The sequence below is a fragment of the Schistocerca americana genome, chromosome 5 (genome assembly GCF_021461395.2).
Source record: "Schistocerca americana isolate TAMUIC-IGC-003095 chromosome 5, iqSchAmer2.1, whole genome shotgun sequence".
Taxonomy (NCBI): Eukaryota; Metazoa; Arthropoda; class Insecta; order Orthoptera; family Acrididae; genus Schistocerca; species Schistocerca americana.
Window position 1 is genome coordinate 316,987,205 of NC_060123.1, and position 16,764 is coordinate 317,003,968.

A 16,764-nucleotide genomic window follows, 5' to 3' on the forward strand; every position below is an offset into this window, starting at 1 on the left:
TCAACATTCTTCTGTAGCATCACGTCTCAAAGCCTTCGATTCTGTTCTGTTCTGGTTTTCCCAATGTACATTCTCAGAAATTTCTCCCTCAAATTGAGACCTATTTTTCTTACTAGCAAACTTCTCTCTGCCAGGAATGACATTTTTGACAGTATTAGTCTGTTTTTTATGTCCTTCTTGTTCCTTCTGTCATGGGTTATTTCGCTGCCTAGGTAGCAGAGTTACTTAACGTTGGCTTCAGTAACCAATTGCATGTGTTCACAAGTGAAATATGTGTGTATAACAGTCATCAGCCAGAAGATAAAGTGCCTCTTTCAATACTTTTCGTCATATCACTGTTTTCTCCAATGAAGACAGCAAGCAGCAAGGAATACAGTATGGAAACCTAAATTACTTCACTGACATATTATTTATGGCTAGCAGGTAACTGACCAAGAAATGCAATATTCATGAAAAAGGAAATGCTCTAAGTTACAACACTATACCGCCCACCATCACACTGTAGAAATACCATACTGCGCCATTGTCATATCACCCTGTCTGACAAACAAGAAAAGTTAAAAGCCATCTAACTTACTGTCCTCTGCACCTTCCCCCACCATCATCAAAAAGATACGCAAATGCCACTAGGTGAATCTACTCTCATTCTGCTTTTGATTGTTTGACAGCACAGAAATACACCTGATAAGGAATTCAAAAACAGTTTCAGTCGTTCATTTGCCTTTCGAACGACATATTCTGTGTCGAAAAGATTTTTATTACTAATTTTAACACCCCTAAATATTTTCTACAAGTATTCTAGTTTCATATCAAAATATTTGTCAATGGTGTTCTTTTGGTCACGTTTCTGTAAGCTCTTGATGTAAAATCTGCACAATGACATTTGCAATGCAGTGCCAGTAAAGAATGACATTCCACAAGAGCAAGCACTTAAAGCGGTCACTAGACTGTCAATACTATTGCTTAATATTTCTGATTGTGTGTAGATTAAGCTGAGAGTCTGGGCAATAATACTGTACAGATCGAGAACTTTTCAAATGTATTGCGTTACCTGAGAAATTGTCTTGTCTGCGGACAGTATTGACATTACCTTGCACTCACTCACATATTTTGTAGATTATTGTCTCTAAGCTTCTTTGAGTGAGCATTTGTGTTTATCTAGTACTAAGAGTTACAAACAAAACGAAATAACGTTCATATTACAGTGCATCAAAATGTACAAATCATTGCTGACATGGGATGTTAAGGCAGGTGAATATAAAACTGGAGAATTAAGAATTCTTTTCATGATTTATTACGCTCCATGTATTAAAAGCTGTAGCCCTCAGCTGTGAGAAAAAATCCTGTCTTAAAAATTCGTTAAGAACAAAACCTACTAGCAATCCTTACCACTAACGTTTCGAATGTTGGAGCACGAACACATCAGAAGTTCTGATGATCATGTACTTCATCCAGCTTGAGTTTGTTCCGTAGGTTCTCCTGAGTGAATTTTTAAGACTCATTGTGCCATTTTTTCCTCCACCTTTTTTTTCTGCTTGAAAGAAAATAGAGCAATTAGCTTACCTGCAGTGTATCCATCCTCCAAAATTTCGAATCACGCTAAAAGTCGCACTTTTTTAGAAATCTAAAAATAACAATAATATTGCACAATATTACTACACAGTAATATATACCGTCTAAGGATCGTTTGTTTCGACCGGCGAGGATGAAGAGTGGATGCATGTGCAAGTTTTCACTACTGTGGATGCCCCTTAAACTCTGTGCATATCTTACATTCTTTCTCAAATAATTTCTTTGCGGAGTCGTGTTTGGTTCACACTCACAGTTTGCATATGTAGTTGATGGCGCCATTTTGGCGGTGTGTTTGTTAGTTGTAAAGGAATTGTGAAACTCTTCGAAGATGGTATGTTGGGAAATATGCAAATAATGTTTCAAGTTATAATTTGTATCCAAGCATAATCTATTTTTTAAAAGTATGTATTGTATGTAGTGACGATTTACTTTCTGCAAATGCCGGGCGACGCGGTGCAACATGATTTCCATCCGCTATGTTGTATTGTTGTGATATACAACTTTGACAAAATAAACTTACGCTGTCGTCATCTTCGTCAAGAATTTGGCTCAGACACCAAATGCGCTACATAATTGTAGCAAAAGTCTATGATTTATTAGGCTAATAGGGTTTAACCATGACAAATCAAACAAGTGCTGCAACATGACCCTCTTACATTTATTTGATATTAAGTGTGCATGTAGTATTCGTAAATAGTAACACAAAACCATTTTTTCCTCATTTTTCTGACAAAATATTACGTAGTATTATGTGCTAAATGTGTAAAAAAAACATTTTTTGTTTGCGGTACGATATCGTTTTAATAACAGCTTCTGTTGTAAGCAAATGAGAATAATGAAATTAAGTTCAGTTGTACGCCATTTTAAAGCACATTTTGATAAATTGCATTCATAAAATTCTCGGAGAAATATATTTGAAAGATACTGTTTACTTCTACAAATTCTGGAAGTTTCGTTTGGGGATGAACGTTGGTTTACTGTCAAAAGTAATTTTATGTTTAAGGTGGTGCTGTAAAACACCTTTAAAACTTTATTTATTTTAAATAGTAGTCCTACATCTCATTAGTTACTTCATTGTACAGCCAGAAGTGAGCATCAATATAATATTGGTTAGAATAGATGAATAAAATATTTGCTTTAAGTGTGTTGGATTTAAAAAAATTGATACAGCAAAATACAAGAGATGTCGCAAAAACCAGTTATTAGTTCTTGTTACTGATCTGAGTTATATCTAATTCATCATGCTTCTTTGCAGTTAGTTGCTTGCACATCACCATTTCTCCATGGGATAATGTGTGTGTTCCTCATATAGCAGTTTGAGGCTTCAAGATTGCCTTTAGTTCCCAGTTATGTACGTGAAGAATGTCTGTATGACCATGGGAAATTAGACATGGACGGTCCCTCATGGATATAAGACATTAACTGTGATTTAACCCTTTACCTATTTTTTTCCAATTACCATTGTCCATTATATTCACAAGTAACATCTCTAGAAACAGACACAGAAATCCTGCTACTTTTTTAATTTATTTATTTATTTTGCCAAATTCAAAACATTTAAACATAACATTCCTTTGTGCCCAGTCAATTATCTGTCTTCCCAAAAGGATTGAAAAATAATCTTAAAGCAGCTGAGTTCTTTGAGATTTGTCTGAGAATTACACATTTGTTGTAAAAGATGATGATCTTTACCATTTGAGAAACACACAAACAATAATTAATCCCTTTAGAAGGATGGTGACACACCTGAGCACACAAGTCTTATCGTAACAGAATACCTCACAGATGACACTGTTGCTGTGCACCTGTTGCGATCCTACATGATTCTTTCTGATCAAAATATTTAATTAAAAAAAGTAAAATATATTACTCTCCTGACAGAGGCAGCTCAGTATAAGACTAGAAAAAAATAAACCATCATGTGCTGTTCCATTTTGAAGCCCGGTGGCATTTTTCACCCTGCTCTCATGGTAAGGGAGTAAGCGATGGTATTGGTGGAACAGTTACATGCCTGCGTGCCCAATCAGTGCCCATATACTGATCAAATCATGGCACTCGAACAATTGTGTTTGCCATTGATAATGTTGAGTGGATAAATTTCAAGTATACCACTATGGAAGATCGTGAAAATGAAGAATTGAAACTTTTGAGAGATTTGAGAAATGTTGCACAATTACAGGAACACAAAACGTCTTCATCTTAATTCTCCTAAGCAAGACCAGAATTATAAAGTGTAATTGAACAGGTGACAGCTGTTGTCAGTGACCCTGTATCATTGGATGATATTAAAGGATATATTGCTTGTGAAGACAGTGAACACTGATGGTTAGCCTGTGTAATTAGAAAGAATTAGGTAAAAGATTAAATCACAGTTGCTTCCTACATCTAGAGGGACCGTCCATATCTTTCACCTTTTCCAGTTCTTTCTGTAAGCAGCAGGGAATTTTGAACACTGAAATTTCAACTAATCGAACATGTATATTACCCCATGCGTAAAAGCTGATGCGCAACAAACAGACTGGCTAGAAGCATGACAAACTGAACTGTTCTGGCTCATCTGATTTTGGGCCTATCTTTGGTATTCAGCTGTAGGGTGAAGGCTCTAGTTTTGGCCACTACCCCACTTATGGCAACCTTGATGTCAAAGGTTAATTTTTAAGCTTCTCTGGAATACCAGCCAGTTCTAACATAGATTATTATAAACTTAATTTTATTTAAATAGGCTTATTAAAATATTTTTGGTATCTTTATATCAATATATACCTCATTGTTAGTATTGTTTTGGTATATCATACTAATTTACCTATGCTTGTAAGATACAAAATATGCAATAGGCACTATTCAATTATGCAACATTCTTTAACTCCATCTTTGTGCATTAGTGATAGGAAAATGAGTCAACCACAGAATAAGAGGTTTCAGTATTCTCCCAGCAAAGTTAAAGATGCTCTAAAGGCTATTGATGAGGGAATGGAAGTTGCTACTGCAACTGCAAGCAAGTTGTACAAAGTTCCAAGGACAACATTAAGAAACAAAATTTTTGGTGTATCTCCACAAGAATCTACAGGGCACTGTGGTCCACATTCTGTCTTAGGAGAACGTTTTGGACTGTTGTAGCATGGGATTTCCAGTTACTAAAGAAAACCTCTGTGCATCTGTGCAAAACCTTATTGAGAGTGCAGATATGGAAAGTTATAAGGCTACATTTACTAACAATCGACCTGAAAAAAAGTGGTATTATGTATTTCTTGAGAGACACAAGGTTCTGTCACAAAAACATGAAGAATATGTCAATAGGGCTAGAGGTTCTGTTACAGAAGAGAAAATAAGAATCTGGTTTCATGAAGTATCCAGCACTTTAAATGATATGGATGCGTTAAATCACCCAAATAGAATTTTTAATATGGATGAAACTTCTTTCTTCTGGCTCCTAAAGAGGAATTAATCATAGGTCCTCGTGGCCGTCATGTTTATGATGAGTCATGTAACTCTGACAAAAATAACTTTGCTACATTGTTTGCAGTGAATGCTGCTGGAAAATTTGCTCCTCGCTTAACAATGCCAATTCTATGCACATCTTGCAACCATTAGATGTAGTTGTCTTTGGACCTATGAAAAAAATGTGGAAGAAGATTGTTCAGAAATGGCCTTTTGAAAATAATGGCACTGAAATTTCAAAATCTGATGTACCTTCTGTTCTGTCACAAATTATTACAGAATCTAAAATGGTGGCAAATATTTGTGCTGGTTTCAGGGCATCTGGTCAGTTTGCATTTAATGTGAACAATGTAGATTACAGCAAGATAGTTGTTTGTAGTATACCAACCTCAACTACAGTTCAGACAAATGAGAGGCTTCAGAGACATTTCATATATAGAAAAGCAAATTGATCCTGTCCTTCTAGATGAGTTCAGAGCAACCAAGAGAAGGAATCATGATTGGGAAGGAAATCAAGAAGCATTATTATTTTTCAAGTTCTGGAGAAAAATAGCTCATGACATTCTGACAGATAGCATAGTGCCTCCCTCTGAAGATAATCCAACAGAGAATCTATCACAAAACACAGTCAGGCTTAATCCTTCATCCATTCAAAATGTTGATAATATTGATATATATCTTCAACACACAGCAGCATTTTACAAAATTCAGATATTCCTTCGACACCCACCAACAGTCTTATTCCTGCAGATATAACAACAACCCCCAGTAGTATTTCACATAATTGAGGCACTCTTAACATCCAACCATAGTCCATCTTCAGTGCGTATCCAAGTGACGCCACCAAAATCATTAGCAACAGTTTTTGGAAGTGTCATCACTTGGCCAGAACCCAAACAACAAGGCACAAAGAGAAAGAAAGAACACACGCCCACTGTTGTGACTAGTGAAAAGTGGGTGGAATATCATGAACTGAAGGAAAAAGAGAAGCAGGGGAAGGAGCAGGAAAAAAGGAAGAGAAACGCTATGAAGGAGATAAAGTCCAAAGAGAAGAACTTGGCAGTATCTCATGTAAAAAATGGGAAAACAAGAAACAGACAAGAGTTAAGTTATAGGCCAACAAGGTCTTCCGAGGAAGAAGAATGGACGGACAGTGGAAGCAGTTTAGATGACTACGTAAGAGATGAAGATGAAATACCAGAAAATGTGAAACTATCTTTGAGAATTTGAAAGTAGGGTACTTTATTTTGGTAAAATTTAGTTTAACAGGAAATATAACGAGCTGCAATTTTTAAGTACATATGTGTAATTTTGAAAGTGTTTTCTGATTCTGCATATGAAATTCAGTGCCTAAAAAGTTCTAATGTTCAGAAAACTTGTTTCGAATACACTGAAAATGATGATTCAACTATAACGGGTGAAGATATTACAGGCAAACTGCCACAACCAGTCTTGATGCCAGGAGGACATTCATTAAAAACAAAGTTTCCTGTTTCCATTGATCCTCGTGAGAAATAAACTTGTCTGGCACTTGATTTCTGTAATTATTGGGACAATACTTTGCCTAATGATTTTTTTTCTGTTCATTCAGTTGCTGTACCTTTGATGTATGTTTGTTGTCTTATATAGGCCTACTTGTATAAAGCACAAATTACTTTCTGGCACATGGATTGATAATTATTTTAGCCATAGTTTTATTATAATATGAAGTGGCCATAAGTGGAGAAACAACTGGCCATAGGTAGGGTTAACATGGCCAAAACCGGGGACATGCGCCATTTATTTTTCAGTATTTTTTCTGCTTTTCTTATACAACTTACAATATTTGTTTTTACGTGGTTGTAATGTGTAGACTTTGAAGCAATAGATATGATTTTTTTGAAGTAATTTGTATACTTTCTTCCTATACTAAAAATGTGATGTATCTCAAATTGCCCTTAATGTGGGCATAACTGGGGTCTGGACCTTACCGATTTTTTTTTAATGCAGCTTCTTTTTTTAATTTGACACTGATAAATAATAAGTTATTTTATTTTGTTGGCCACGTGCAGTTTACAACACACAGCTGATGAGAAGTAGGTCTAATACTTACAACAAATTAATTTTTAAAGCTGTTTCATTGCACACTCTTACACTTCAAATTACTTTAGATAGTGACCACATGCACATTCAGAGTTGAAACTCTCATTGTGTGTAAAGGAAAAGAGTATCTTAGGTTTACATTTCTGGTTCCAAAATTCAATAATGTTTTCATAAAAATAGAATATTTGTTTTCAACTGATTATGTTTATCATTTGAAAACAAAGTTCCTTCCAGTGAACTCAATTTCATTATTGTAGCTTACTTAAAACACAAGTTGTGAACAAATCAATATTATTCCGCAAGGCAAAAAATTCGTTTCCTCACCCCACTCATCGCTCGGCAACCTTTTGTCAGAAAATGTGAAAAAATTCTCACATTACTGTATGTGAATGCTACGGTTGTGCTTCATTTCAAGTTAAATCCAATAGGGTGAGGTTGGAAATATTTTTAATTTGTTGATTTTACATGGAATGACCCAATAGTTAAGTTGAATGGTTTCCCTGGTGGGTCCAGCAAACCGTATACTAAATGAATGAAATTTAGAAGAAAATGTTATAAATTTGGAGTTTTGTTGACATGAAATTTTGTTTTGTGTCCTTACTCATTGCTGGAAATGTATGTTATGTAACTTTTGTTATAGACGATCGGGAAAAATAATAAGATGCTTCAGCATATCAACTACAGGGTCAGAATTATATTGCAAGACTCCAGGACTTTTATTGGAACGTTCAAAGGTAAGTGGAGCTCTGCATACAGTCTGGTTGTGCTCGGCATCTGCACCCAGAAACATTGAAACCCACTTTGTAACGGCAAACTACATTTGAACGTAAAAGTGGAGGAAAGCTCCAACTTTGGCTATTGTGCCAATTGTGGCCACTTCGATGTAACTGCTGAATTTTGAAGTTTCTTTTGAATACCAACCAACCCAGTTCTAGCCTCCTACAAAAATTATTACAAGTGTTATTCAGTTGTGTTGAGAAGCATTTCTTTTTGTTTGGAGTCTCAATTTTGTGAAAAGATTTGATGATGTGAAGTTTTGCTTTCTGTAACATACAGTCGTACTTTACTTGTTTAAACAGAACCTCAGAAGATACATAATTTTTTGAAAGATATGGCTAATAACTTTTTAGAAATTAAAGTTAAAATATAAGAACATATTGTTAGACTTCTGTGGCAATTAACAGACCAATATTTAGTACTGGTTCTCTGTTATGACCATGCATGTTGCTGAAAGTACGTGTGTATCCTTTTTTGGCCACATTTATTAATAAATTAATGGCCACATAATAAATTGATATAAACATCTATAGTGCGGACTTGGCCTACGATATAACTAGGCTAAATTAAAAATAAAAGTTAAAAAAATTGAAACGAAATACACATAATTTATATTGTCTGGGCATTTCTCAAAATTATTAATGCTCATAATATAATAAAATGTGCAATGGGAACTATAAAAATGTAACAATTTTAACTCAAGGTATTTGTGCAATATTTATAGGAATATTAAGTCATCCAAAGGATAAGACTTCAGTATTCTCCCAGCAATGTTAAAGATGTGGTAAAGGCTATTGGGTAGGAAATGAAAGTTGGTATAGCAAGCAAATTGCACTGTACCCCAATTACAACATTAAGAAATACAATTCTTGTGTATTTTCACAAGAATTCGCTGGGCACTTTGGCCCAGATTGTCCTAAGAAACAAAAGCTGTGAAGGAATCAGTCAAAAGAGGAGCAGGTCAACAAGTTTTGAGGAAGGGTGGACAGACAATGGAAGCAGTTTAGAAACATAGAACATGATGAAATGCATGTGAGAACTAGGAAGAAATGGGTCGTAGTCAAGAAAAGTAGTAACTGGTTGCTTGACTATCTCGAAAAAATTTGATATTTACTGGGTGAATTCCCTAATGTGGAGTTGACTCAAAAATATTTTTAAAACATTTATTGTGTATCATTTAGAAATTGTGGGCATTTTTGTTTCAGTCCGCAAGTATTTTTTGCATTCTCAAGCATCTGTGTTTTTATTATTCAGTGATAGGTTGCACTAGGCCTTTCAAACAAAAAGCATTTAGTTCAGCACACTCTGGCCTACAAATTGAAACCATTATCGCTTAGCTGTATGTATTCCTTAACTCTGCTAAGGGAGGTAAACACCACAAAAAATTTATCCCAGAGGGGCATGAACAATAATTTACGTATTTCAAATGTTTCATACAGTGGCTCAATCCAAATGAAGTGGTCAATAAAAATTAAGTTGGTTTCTTGACCATTTTTAAATATTTTAATTTTTTATATGTGATTACCCTATAATTGAGAAGTTCACAACAGTTTTTAAAAAAATTTTACCTTTGACCTTTACTGAATGGCGGCCATTTTAGTTTGTAAGCGTGCAATGATGTTTCAGTTTAGAGATGTTTACAAAAATATTACTCTCTCTGCACTAGGTTAAGTTACAACATTGCAATTGGCATGATTGTTTTTAGAAAAGTGTCCTCTACAACATTATTTATTACACAAAATACCCTAAATTCAAAAATGACCTCCAAAGTTTGGTATCCAAATTTTCAAAAACCCACTTTTTAGGCCCAAAAATAACAAACAGGGAGTGATTTATGACAGTCTATTTCTTCCTGTAGTTAGATATCATACGCTACTAGTCTGATACAGAGCAAGAACACTTAAAAATGTTTCCTTAATTTTTATGAATTTTTGAAATTTGAAAATTTTGATTTTTTGTAAAGTTTGGGGTTGGTTATCTGAAGTGGGACTGAATATAAAAAATGATTTTTGCACAGTTTGTACACCTATATGATAGCAACGTACTGTATAAATTTCGACATTGGTATCTCACTGTGAACAAAGATAACAAATTTTTGAAAATGAGGAGATAATTCACATTACTCTAAAACTGATCTTATTGCTGTTGCCTATTCATGTGTGATATTGGCGGGATATAATCAATTATTATTGAAGTAAGGCAGTGAATTATATACAAAAAGTGGAAACATCACTGAAATTAACATTTATATTATTTAGACATACTTAAAATAAATATTTTCAATTAACGTCTTTTGAGATGTTAACTTCCTAAACCTGGTGGCGAATGTTAAGAACACTTCTTTCTTCAGGCGGCTTCTGTGATGTAGAATAAGAGTTTCCTTAAAAAATTCTTCATTGGTATCCAAACTTTGTCACTAGTAGATTTCTTGACTGATGGTCTTGGTCCAGCAGGGTGGTAAAAATGCCCCAAAAAATTGTTTTTCGAACTTATTCTTTCAGCCTCTGCAAGGCACCACTGTTCATCATACACACATGCCACTATGTCATTCAACGTTAAAAACAGAGATGTAATTTTACTGGCACAATGATCCTCATAAATTTCGGTTTCTGATATTACATAACATCAAACTAAGTTTTCTGCAATGCCAAGGAATTTGTGAAAATGCCTTGTTCCTTTTTTTGCTCCTTGCAAAAGACATACATGTCATGTACTGTGAGAATTTGCTCTGTTTTTGGTCTTTGTAGGCTGGCTTTACTTCAAGTTTGGTTGTACCTCCTACTCCATCACATGCATTTTTACCATGGCAAGATGGGGGGAAAAAATGCCATCCACCCTCCAACCCAAAGTCTACTTTGTGATTGCACAGATTTGAAAAATTCTTTTTGTTCTTATACTGACTATCACTTCCATCTGAAACTTGGAAAAATTTTCTTTTGTGTAATTTATTACATACTTTTGAAACAGATGTACAGCCAAAGTGTTGTGCTCCACGTAGTCGCTTAGAATGCAAATCGAAGAACTGAAAACTTTATCTTTCTCGTTTTTAAAGTAGAGAATAAGTGGGTGCACTGTTGCCTGGCCATTGACCCAGTGGCACCCTTGTATTGCATCCTGAATCACAGATGTAACATTTTCTGCAAAGTCAGATAGCACTTTGCATTCAGTTTCATAAAGTAGTACATTTTTGTTCTTCAAAAACTTACTCTGGGTTTTAGAAACATAGTGGTGACTTTTGTGTTTCTGTAAGTTATCAGTTAAAGATTCCAAGTACTCTCCTTGAGATTTGACCACTGTTATCATTTCTGCCCTGTCAGTTGTGACTCACTGTTTGATGGTAATACTGTCTTGCATTTCCTCATCATATACATGAAACAATTCAGTAATGGTTTCCTTACCAGAGCATTTATTACACAAACGCATCATGCAGTCATAACTGTTGTGTCACAGACCATTAAATCTAGTAACTCATCGTAGTTAAGATTACCGAGTTGTGCACCTGCAATCATCAGTTTGACATTTTGATGATATAAACAAACACATACGGGGTGTGTCCCTGAGGATCCAGCCAAAATACACCAGTTATGGTGGTCACAAAATTTTGACCTTCCAATTTTGCATTCAGGATGAGAATTTTTGAAAGCTACATAAAGTTCATTTAAATTTGACAGCGCTAGTCATTTCTGCTTTGTTACTTTAACTCCATTTATAACAACTCTTTTGTTGTCTTTGCAACCTGGGCACATTCTACTGTTATCATCATCTTCAAAAAACTGCTGTATCTTTTTGTTTCTTCACTTATACCTATTCCTTTCTTCTTTCTTAAAACTGGAAGAATGCCTTGCTCTTTCACTAATTTTCAGTTTAGTTTAACCAAACGATGAGAAACCTTAGAATTCATGAGCTATTTTTCTCCTGACCATGAGTAAGGGAGCAAACTTAAAATTTTAACTTTTTCCTATTTAGATGTCACTGAACATTTAATTTTTAATTTCTCTATTAAGCTCAAATATTCAGTGTCAGATGATGCTGGTGGTAGGTTTTCTTCTTCTTTAGAAATTATGTTGGTATCTGTATTATTAAAGCAAGATTCCAAGTCTCTTCTAATTTTGTCTGAAATTTGTTGTGCCTTATTTTCAATAGTTGCTTTTCTTTTCCTGCTACTTAATTTTATTATTTTCGAAGCAGGAGATATCCCCAACTTAGAACAAGTAAAATCCAATATGTTAACAGCTTCCACATTACAAATATAAATGTCATTAACAAGGTTACATGATTCTGGTTCCGGATTCACAACAGATATTTTTGAGTAACAATTTGGGAACAGGGAATTTCCTGGAATGACATTACGTTTCACTTGGAAGCTGTTTCACATAACAAGGACAAATGTTTAAGTTTTATTTCCCCCAAACCTTTTTTGTCTAACTTCATCAAACTCATTGACATTTTTCAAGTTTTTTGAAACTGAACCATAAACTGTTTGCTATCTCTCCAACAGAGCTCTGTTCATCCATGTTATTGCATTCCAGTTAATCTCTCAAAATTAATTACAAATTACACACAGAACAAAGCATATAAGACATCCTACACTCTCGATAAAGTATGTACATCCACTCTGACAGAGGTTTCAGAACAGACTGACTACAACAATGCCTCACCCATCAATAATGTACTTCTTTATTGGCAATAAACCTAAACGTAAATAGGCATTTTTATTACCAAAGAACAAAAGCGAAAGCTTCTGTTGTTTAATATTGCATTATTTAAAATAAATAAACTAGATGAACATTAGGTGATTGTGTTAACTAAATATGTTACAATTAAATTTTATTACAATGAAACAATAAGCCATTTAAATAGGCAACAGCAATAAGATCAGTTGTAGAGTAATGTGAATTATTTCGTCATTTTCAAAAATTCATATCTTTGTTCACGGTCAGGTATCAATGTTGAAATTTTTACAGTGCATTGCTATCATATAGGTGTACAAACTGTGCAAAAAAACATTTTTATATTCAGTTCCTTCCTGAAACTTAACAAAAAATGAAAATTTTAAAGTTTCAAAAATTCATAAAAGATTAAGGAAACAACTGTTAAGTGTTCTTGCTGTACATGAGATTAGAAGTGTATGATATCTAACTAGAGGAAAAAATACACACTCATAAATCACTCCTTGTTTGTTATTTTTGAGCCTAAAAAGTGGACTTTTGAAAATTTGGATACCGAACTTTAGAGGTCATTTTCACTAGTTATTTTCGAATTTAGGGTATTTTGTGTAATAGGCAATGTTGTAGAGGCCATCTGCCATCCAGTAAAGGTGCTAGATAAATTATTTTAAAAAACTGTTTGAACTTCTCAAATATAGGGCAATCACGTATAAAAAAATTAAAATATTTAAAAATGGTCAAGCAACCATCACTGGACCACTTCATATGGATTGACCCCAATGGATTTGTAAAAATTCACATAAACAACAACAAAATATTAACATTAAATGTGACGACTGCAGCTAACCATTGCCCCATAATGGTATAAAATTTCAATAGTTGGTGATTCAACTTTGGTTTAACTTCCTTTTAATTTTCTTGGTATTTCTTGTGAAGCAGTTCTTGCCAACTCTCAGGCACAACCGTACATAGCATGCTAAATGCATCCACACTGTTTGCACTGGAGGTTTTCGTGGGCTGCAGACTGGATGATGATTTAATGGACTGATGTTTACTGCTTTCGAGGTGAATACTTCCCCCTGCATGTTGCTTGTGTGCCTTGATCTGAGATGGCAGATTTTGTTTACAGATGATAAAGCAGTAGTCACTGAAATTTTTTTCGGAGCAAACATACTTTTGTACAACTTTTAATGAAAGTCCGAATTTGAGAACTGCTATATTTCAGTCTCCTTGTGCACAGTGAACATATTTTTACACAGTAGTCTAAAAGTGAAAGTACAGTATCATCCACCATTTCTTGCTCTTTTTTCCTGTAGCATAGTGTTTTTGACTTGAGTCAATCAAAATTATCCACATAGCTCATACTGGAATTGCAATCTTTCAAGGGCAAGTAATATTGGTTATTGTTCCATCTTTCATCCTACAGCTTACTATGGACACATTTTATGGTGTGTGACATGTAGAAATCGTATTCATTGCCCTCTTATCTTTCCACCTACAGATAATTAGTCCATCAGTGCTTATTGTGTAATCGAATTACCCTTTCTCAAGTTCCTTTTCCTCTGAAAGTTTTGGCATGTCTGTGAAGACCCTTTGAAGTTACAGAAGTTACCGGTATCAAATATTGACAGTTCAGCGATCTTGGAAAATGCCAAGGTTATTCAGGCTTGTTTGTAGAATCTGAAGACGACAGTTTGATGCTGAAAATATAGAATACAAACAGTGTGTGACAAGAAAGAACGGAAATGGTGACAATCGCAAAACTATGAGAAAGTGTTGGTAGCAAACCATGAAGATCTGAAAACGTGTCATGCTATTGCCAAAGCTCAAGGTAAATTTATGAAAGACAAAGACAAAAAGCAAACCTTGGCAGTTGATGAGCCCTTAGTTCTTGTTGACTTACGCGGTTCCTCGTCTGTACCAGGACTGACAGGGTGACTCTTGCCGCCACGAAACCCCTTTTCTTTGTGGAACACGTTGATGACAAGTTTGAAGTTCAGTCCTTAACCAGGAAGATATCTGGCTCCCTCCTTGTAAAGACAATTTCAGCCAGTCACTCAGCCTTCCTCCCAACCATTTAGGATACATCACAGTGAAATCACTCCTCGCAAGTCCCTCAGTATGACACAGAATATAATTTTCCATTGGGACCTTCTCCTCCAGTCGGATGATGAACTTAGGACTAATCTGTAATGATGTGTTGATTTCATCTAGTGTGCCCAGAGAGGCCCTAAAGACCATCATGTAGACACTGCTGCTTTCGTTCTGGCATTTGAGAGAGTACCCTGCCCACCTCCATGTTTTTCTTCCATTCCCTCAAGTTCGGCCACATGCCTTTGCGATGCAGTGCCACTCCAATTTGTGGTGGCCGGCCACCCTCTCAAAGTGGGCAGCCCTTGCACCATACCACTAACTATGTAAACTGGTCTCATTCACTGTCTCACCAGTGTCCAATATATACAAAGGAAAAAAGAATTCAGGAAATAAAGATTCTTGACTGTCTCAGGTGCTTTGAAGTCCGCAAGAATTTTGACAGGCTTCACCCTGTGCATCTCTCCTCTACCTTTGCCTCAGTTATGTCTTTCTCTCCTCCCCCTCCTCTTCCTTACCCCCATCCTGCCTCTCTTCCCTTTCCTACCCCCTGCAGCTCCAATCTCCCCTCCCTCCCCCCCCCCCCCCTCCCTCCTTGTAACACCTCCCTCTGGTGTTCTTGAAATATGAAACCTGCAACCTCAGGTGACCTATGCTCGGTGGTCCCCCAATGCTGCTCGCTCACTGTTCAATCCCGACATTGCCGCCCCTTATTCCGTTATTGATAATGCCTCCTCCCTCCCTCCCAGGGTGAAGAAGTGGCTGCACTAGTTAAAGGACGAGAAGGCAACGTCCCCTCCTCCTCATTCCAAATCAGTCACTTTCCCCCTGCGGGTCCGGGGATTAGAATGGGCCTGAGGTATTCCTGCCTGTTGTAAGAGGCGACTAAAATAAGTCTCACACATTTTGGCCTGTAAGTGATGGTCCCCTGTAGGGTTTGACCTTCATTTTGCCAAATTTTCCCAAAGAGCGAGCCAGTTGGGGAAGGGCACATCACATGGTGCGTAGTGTCCATGATGCACTGAGACCTCTTGCATCTCCGTCAATGTGGACCTGCACTGCGGCTCATTCTCCAGTTAGGTGAGATCACCCTCCTAGGTGCGTTTTCCTTCATCCTCTGTGCAGTATCGCTTTCTGCGCTGTCGACAATAATGGACTTCATTTGCGCCTGATATCCAGCACGGTAGCCAATCTGTTGTAGTGGAGCCACCATGTACCCTGTTGGTTGTAGCTCCTTGATAACACAGGAATCACTGTGCTGATGCCTGCGCTATTAACTCCACACGTATTTCAAGGAGTAGATGCCTGTCACCCTGAGGCATCGGGACTCGTGGCAATGGGCATACTGCCAGGTGGCCTTCTGCAGCTGGGTGGTGCATGAGAGATACCCAGACAGAAGACCCCCTAAGACCAAGGCAATTGTGGTGGCACCCACACCACTGCTGCCTACCTCTGTGTCTGGATGAGAATTCTGGCGTCCGCTAAGGACCTAGATCTCGTCAAACCATCAGACAACGGATATAGCCTGTTCAGGAAATAAGTCTGTGGCAGCAGGTGATCCTGAGGCATAGACTGCCTCATTGAGTGTTTCATGCCTTCCCAGTCTCACGATCACATTATCCTCCATTGGAATTGCGGTGGTTTTTTCGACCATGTGGCTGAGTTACGGCAACTGTTCAGCTTTACACCTGCTTTCTGCATTGCCCTCCAGGAAACCTGGTTCCTGGCAATGTGGACCCCTGCCATTTCCAGCTACAGGGGATATTATAAGAACCATAGCGAATATAATAGTGTGTCTGGTGGAGATTGCATTTATGTCCTGAACTCTGTATGTAGTGAACCTGTGCCCCTTCAAACTCTTCTTGAAGCTGTGACTGTCAGTATATGGACGATGCATGAAATAACTGCATGCAACGTATATCTCCCTCCACGTGGTGCAGTACCCCTGAACGTATTGGCTGCACTGATTGATCAACTCCCTAAACCTTTCCTACTTTGGGAGATTTTATCGCCTATCCATACTGGCCGTGGCAGAGATGTCGAAAATTTACTGTCCGAACTTGACCTCTGCCTCTTGAATACTGGGGCCACTACACATTTCAGTGTGGCGCATGGTAGTTACTCGGCCATTGATTTA

General features: G+C 36.7%; 1 protein-coding gene across 1 annotated transcript in view; it reads left to right on the forward strand.

Moving 5' to 3' along the window:
* The first annotated feature begins 1,791 nt into the window (after positions 1 to 1,791).
* Positions 1,792 to 16,764, forward strand: part of LOC124615724 (small nuclear ribonucleoprotein-associated protein B) — a 29,399-nt gene continuing 14,426 nt past the window's right edge. The window contains exons 1-2 of the mRNA XM_047143793.1: positions 1,792 to 1,903; positions 7,733 to 7,826. Coding sequence (XP_046999749.1) covers positions 1,901 to 1,903; positions 7,733 to 7,826 — 97 coding nt within the window. The 5' untranslated portion in view covers positions 1,792 to 1,900. The remainder of the gene's footprint in view (positions 1,904 to 7,732; positions 7,827 to 16,764) is intronic.